The sequence below is a fragment of the Helianthus annuus genome, chromosome 5 (genome assembly GCF_002127325.2).
Source record: "Helianthus annuus cultivar XRQ/B chromosome 5, HanXRQr2.0-SUNRISE, whole genome shotgun sequence".
NCBI classification, from domain to species: Eukaryota; Viridiplantae; Streptophyta; class Magnoliopsida; order Asterales; family Asteraceae; genus Helianthus; species Helianthus annuus.
This window is the reverse complement of record NC_035437.2, coordinates 143774707-143781601: the sequence shown is the minus strand read 5'-3', so window position 1 is coordinate 143781601 and position 6895 is coordinate 143774707. Positions and strand designations below refer to the sequence as shown.

Below are 6895 nucleotides of genomic sequence, written 5' to 3'. Positions count from 1 at the left end.
CGATTACGGTGCCGGCGCTCGGTATAGGGCAACCAAAAGAGAAAACAAAAAAAGTCAAGGTACACCCAAAAAGATATTTAAACATGTTTTAATAATAAAAAAATCCACCAACGGTTTTGATGGTTTGTATAATGTAATAACCACTAAACCGCTTAATATCTATATAAATTTGAGAGGCTTCATGTGGTCAACAGAAACTTGAGGGATCATTATTGTCAATAATACTACCCATTTGAATGTTAAAAAAAAATCTCATTGATTGACCGACATATCGCTTTTCTGGTTACATAATTTGGGTCTAGAATTATAGGTGTTACATGTTGCCTCGTGTAGAGAAATAATTTCTCACCAAATGGGCATTGTGGACTTTGATTCACACAGTTTTTCTCGAGACTATGATCTTCACAAGGTTTCATAAGAACTTGATTCTCCCGAATCAATCTATCCATATGACTATATGAGTTAATGTTGGTAACTAAGATTCTCTCATAGTTGGTGATTGTGAACCTCAACTTATACAATTAGGATTCTTGTGTTGTGAATTAGATTGATTCTCACATGTGTGACTTAAAAATTCCTTCGTGATTATTATTAGTGATCACATGATAGTGAACCAGTTTGTGTTTGGTAAATAATTTTAAATCATTACTATATTCATTTTAGTGAGATTTATAGGCATTATAAACTATGTCTAGTTATATATACTCAGGGGCTGTTTGGCAACTTTTGAACGGTTAAGTATTGAACCAGTAAGAGGTCTGAACCATTAAGTGCTGAATCAGTAAGAGATCTAAACCATTAAGAGCCAGTATGATGCTTAACTGTTCAGAGGCAAATGTCTGACCAATTCAGATTAGAGGTCTTAACCATTCAGACTTAAGTATAATGCTTAACCATTCAGAGACAAATGTATGAACCATTCAGACACTTGCTCGCAAAACAAATAGTCTAAACCATTAAGCGCTGAGCCAGTAAGAGAAACTAAATTTTTACATGCTCTATGGCTGAGCAAGGCAATATGCAACTTTATGGTTCTAGATGGAAAAACAAATTTTCTAGGCATCACAACAAATGCCATATGGCAAATTTTCCTGTGTTTTCTCTAAACGATTAGCTAAATGTCTTCGTTATTAATCCAATTATGTGTTCATTTAGGTTCGTTGATTTATGTATGCGGTGTATACTTTCAAGTAATACAACCAAGGATGCCAAGGTTGAATCATGATGTATCTTAATAGTGATTAAGCTATTTAAATCACATGTTTACTTTACCACCTGCACCCCTAGTTATATTCTACAAGTTTGTAATATGCCTGGTTTAAATTAGCGCAATGCGCTCCAAAGGTGTTTTGGTCCCAATAACGAGGCGGGTGCATCACGTACATTTTTGCTACGTGGCATTTTGTTATGAAACGACACCCTTTTCATGAAAATAAGTTTAATTGGTTAAAACAGTGTGCAAAATGGGCTTATGAAAAACGAGTGTCATGAAATAATATGGTACACGAACGCTTAAATATAATCACATAATTATAGATATGTTAATGTACATTGTGTCAATATCTTCAATCATATGCTATACCGAGGTAGTATCAGGGTGTGATATTATACCGAGGTAACACCTTCCTCCAGAGGATAGTTACCTGGATCTGGTGGCAGAAATCTACGGCAACAATTCAATACTGCCGAGTGGAATCCTTTCACATTGTCTAGAAACACGAAGTGACCCGCCTGCAAATCATATATACAAACATGTGTTAATTTTATCACAATATGCATTATACCGTCCACGCATATACCAATTGTTTTTATATATACATTTACATATATACATGTATTTTGTGCATGTCAAATATAGCGGGAGAGAAAAAGAGAGGCGGTTATACGGCTATATAACCGCTTTATGTATCATAGTTATAGCAATAGATAAAGAGGCATAAAAATGTGCACATATTCATATACAAGTGCATTTAGACAAAAGACTGTTAATACCCTATATTTTAGTAATTAATCTTTAACATACTGAAATCTATTTGCATTCTAACCAAATTTAATAATCAATAAAGGGTTAATAACGTATTATTTAATATATAACATTTGCAAGTTACATTAACAACAACTTATTAGTTCTAAAATGAACACCCCCTATGATTTGTGTCCGTACCTGCGGGACCCGTATGATTTCACACGGGACAGACATATTCTTGCGTGCTTCATCAGCTCGTAAGTAATCCATCCAATCCTGGACACCGTATATAAAAGTTGTTGGCACTTTCCAGTCAGAAGATCTGCACCCAAAATAAAAAATTGTGTCTTAATAGATGAAATGTTAAGTTTATGTGGATCTAAAGAGTAAAATGCCATTTTCGTCCCTGAGGTTTGGCCAGTTTTGCGACTTTCGTCCACGGGTTGTTTTTCCGCCTCTGGATCCAAAAGGTTTGAACTCTTGCCATTTTCATCCGGCCCGTTAACTTCATCCATTTTTCTCTGTTAAGTCAGGGGTATTTTCGTCTTTTTTGTTAACTTAAAGGCAAGGTTTAAAAAAACGGAAACGAGTTTTGAGGCGTTTTCCCTTCGCCTCACGAGGCGTAAGCCTCAAAGCGAAACGAGGCGCAAGGCCGAGGCGGTATTAATAAATAAATATAAAATTATATATTATAAAAATAATAATACTAACTAATTTCATCATCAGATTCATCAAAATCATCAAAAACACACTTAAAAAAGACATGAAATGCTTGAAATTGACACAAAAATTCAAAAACATCAAAAACAACTATCAAAATCCCCTGCGGCGCAGCTTTCTTAGCGCCTCAGCCCCTCTGAAGCGCATATACATTAAAAACACCATGAGGCGCGCCTCAGATTCGTTTTTTGGTTGTTTCGCCTCGAGGCGCGCTTGAGGCGCACGCCTCAAACGTTTTTTAAAACCATGCTTAAAGGGCAGGACTTGCTTGTACATTATGCTAAATGCTTGTAAATAAAACGAAAAAAGACCGAATTGCCCTTTAAGTTAACAAAAAGACGAAAATACCCCTGACTTAACGGAGAAAAATGGATGGAGTTAACGAGTTGGATGAAAATGGCAAGATTTCAAACTTTTTGGATCCAAATGCGGAAATACAAACCTAGGACGAAAGTCGCAAAACTAGCCAAACCCCAGGGACAAAAATGGCATTTTACTCGGATATAAAATACAACATGCTTCTATTATTCATAAACTGGAAGTAACAATCTGAACTAAAAGCTACAATTCACAATGAAAGAAAAAAATTTTCTTGATTAAATTAGCGCACCTTTGCAATAGAGGACTCCGAGCAAATGCCCCAAACGAAAAAATATGCTTCAAACACAGCTCCCCACTCGCCTTTGCCACCAAAGTATGGTACACATAATCTTCAAGTAAAATAAACATACATAATTAAAAAAAAGTTTTTTTAAATGTTGATGTGTCAAGATGTTCAATTTTAATCACCTGTAAGTAATGTAGACTCGTCCTCAGTCAACCGTTGACCAGTTGAATATTCACCAAATCTTGCACTTGTATATCTGCGCACCAGATTCGGACCAAACGGGCCTAAACCTCTGCATTACACGAGTCATTGTATATATGATTATCCAAAGGTAACACAAAATTACCCATTTACCCTTCCTTTGAACATACAAGTAACCAAAGAAATGATTTTATTACCTGACAACCTTCATAGGAGTAAAATTGGATTCCCATAAATGATTCAAAACAGCACCTTTCCATGTTTCTTGGAATTTAGTGAGTCGCTCCGATTTATGTTCGGTTTCGGATGAAAACCCGGCAGGTCCCACCAAAATCAGATGTTGTACGTGCTCCGGATGCTTCAATAATCAGTAAAGTAAGTCCTTTGAGCTGTTACATTTTTCTTAATTTTTAGGTAACTATTAGCAGAAGGCTTACTTTAAGAGCATATTTGGCTGCAACGTAACCTCCAAATGAATGCCCGAGCAAAATAAAGTTACTAAGGTTTTTGGCTTTGCGCCATTCCTCAAAGGAATCAATAAACCAAGCCTCAGTTTCTGTTCAAACATACCACAGTTATTTTGCATAAAAAAAAATTCATGACTACATGCACACAAATATATCATCAATAAAATAACATACTACTTCTTTAAAAGTTGAAAGAAGTAAAGGCATATAGAGTGCAAGTACAAGCCAAAGAGCCAACCTTCAGTACTTGTACATGTGAAATCCGGCCTACTAGATCCACCCCAACTGCCAAACAAAAAGGATTAGAAGAAAAAAGATAGATACTGAAATCAAGTAGAAGATAACGAACACCTACAATTATACTACATATACAAAAGGGATGAGCGGGAATACCTGACACTCGCTCATTGCACCTGACAAATTACAATTTTGCCAGCAGTTCAAAATTACAGTCTTGCCATCGTTTTAGTTTTTTTTTTAGCAAAACTTTGGTAGTGTTTTGTTTTAATTGGTTGACTCGATGCATTTGTTATTGAGATCGTGTTATGAGTAGTATGTACTACAAGTAACCAAAACACAGAAATGAAAGTGAGAAATATTCGGCTTAGCGCCCCGAAACGCGGGCGGGGCATAAAACTAGTTATATACACAAATCGGTTAATCAATAGTAACTTTAGAAACTCTTTCACAAACAAGTTATTACTAAACTTTGCTGAAAGTGAAATGGCTGCATAACATCATATTTTCATCACTAAGCATATGCTAAGACAATTTCTCTTTCAAAAAGGGTTATCACAAGTCACAACACATGCAGTATGTATATCTCAACGCCTTTTGTGAATAATAATCAGTATTCAAGTGAGACATTTACATCAAATGACTTGGTATATAAATGAATCATATTAACTCCAAATATATCTTATATGGGTGACATTTCAAGATGCCAAATTGCCAAGGTCGGTTCAAAGTACACACAAGAATGATTGACCTTTGAGACACTTAAGACACCAACCAAAGTACTGTTTTCATATAGTATAGCCATGTTAACTGATTACAATAAAATTAGTAAAACTGGCTAGCTCTCGAGTGCGTATATTAGTTGTTGAAAGATGCAAATATTAGTTATAATGAACACATAAGCATATAAACCTCAACTGAATGAAACACAGATATCCGAGCCACCATACAAAGAAAAAATATTTGGAACATAGTATAATGTTAATCTCCAAAAATAGAAACAAAATCAAGGAAAACAGATAGTGTACTGAGCTTACCCGAGCTGATCAATTGCAATCACCCTGAAGTGTTCTGCAAGAGCATCGAAGTTTCTGAAGAAGAAACCTTGAGCAGCCGCATATCCATGCACCATTACAAGAGTAGGTGAGCCCTCTTTGCTGTCAAAGGTAACGGTGTTAATGAACCTTGGTTCACTGCTGGCGGAACGGAACCACGTGACTTTAGAACCTGGTGGTCCGGACCCGATATTAACCTGTTCTTGAGTATACGGTGTCCTGGTATTCAATCCAAAACAGTTATGGCCCAAAGTTATGAGTAATGCCATCCTGTTTCGCAATTCATATTGCATATTTGCATCCATAGTTGGTAATGACAAATAGCAACAAATAGCGATATGCTACACAGCGAATAGCGATAAATAGCGGGCGGCTATTTTATAAATAGCGATACACATACACTAGAAAAAAAATTAAAAATTTTATATGTATGTTATATCAAAATACCCTGGTTGGTATATATGCTATTTTACATGTATATTTTAACAAAAACCTAAAATCCAGCTATTTTATAGCTATATTTAATTGCTATTGCTATTTATATTAAAAAAACAAAAAAAAATATATAATTGTCGCTATTATCGCTATCTATCGCTACAACCCTTATAGCAAGCCTAGACCTACACGCTGCTACGTAGCGCGCTATAGCGATCGCTACACTAGCTTTTGACAACTATGTTTGCATCATAAATATAACATAACAATTAACAAGTAAAATTATACTACTTAATAAACAAGTAACAGTAATTAGCTATATGACTTAAAAATTAAATTAAAAAATATATATATAAAAAATCAGAATAAAGGGGAGATTACTTGACAAGTGATAAAAGGCGTTTTTCAGCAGAAATAATGTGATCAGTAGACGTCGGAATCCAACGAAGAACAGAAGGCCATAAAGATTTATTCGTCGTTGACGTTACACTGCCGTCCGTTGCCGTTACGGTTGCCGGAGCAGATGAGTGGAACTCCTGGGCCATGGTTTTGACCAGAGAAGTAGAAATTGAACGTCTGAGGCCAAATCTAAGGGTCATAAGTTAGATTATGTGAATCATTATAGGTTATATGGATTGGGTTTTAAATAGAAGTGATCGGAAAAGATGAAGATCTGGTGATAGGGTTGAAATACAAGTAGCGGAAAGTGGAGACGATCGCCGGCCGGTGAAGTAACCGGCGGTTTTATGGGCGATCGGAAGTTTGACTTGGTGGGATTGGGGAGGAAAGTAATGACGGAAAATGAGCCACGAGATTGGAATGAATTCAAACAAAGCATATTTTTATGATTAAACCAAAAAAATATTTAAAAAAAATAATAAGATCTTTTTTTTTTGTTTTTTGGAACGGGTACTTCTGTATAAAAATAGACGTACTGAAGAAAAGGAGTGATTACATGAAAATGTCTTGTAAATTAAAGTTACTCTATCTATCCTAGTCTGAATTTTTAAATTTGGATATACACCATATCCAAATAAACGAATTCACCTTTATAAATTCCGTTGTTTGTTGAGTCGAATAATTTTTTTTGAACTCCAACTCGTTTTTGGCCTTTCATATTTCCCATGTCGTAGTTTGAAAGATCGCAGAGATGATCTTTTTCCAATCACTAGACCCCACCATATTGTTCACCATACTGTATCTTTCC

General features: G+C 35.5%; 1 protein-coding gene across 1 annotated transcript; it reads right to left on the bottom strand.

Moving 5' to 3' along the window:
* Positions 1-1457: 1457 nt before the first annotated feature.
* On the bottom strand, positions 1458-6521 carry LOC110941825 (probable 1-acylglycerol-3-phosphate O-acyltransferase). Its single transcript, XM_022183500.2, has 9 exons — positions 6070-6521; positions 5236-5472; positions 4200-4246; positions 3932-4050; positions 3692-3852; positions 3476-3585; positions 3297-3396; positions 2165-2288; positions 1458-1731 (listed from the first exon to the last, which is right to left on the bottom strand). Exons 1-9 carry the CDS (start codon positions 6285-6287, stop codon positions 1606-1608), a joined length of 1242 nt encoding a protein of 413 aa, XP_022039192.1. The 5' UTR covers positions 6288-6521; the 3' UTR covers positions 1458-1605.
* Between the last annotated feature and the right edge of the window lie 374 nt (positions 6522-6895).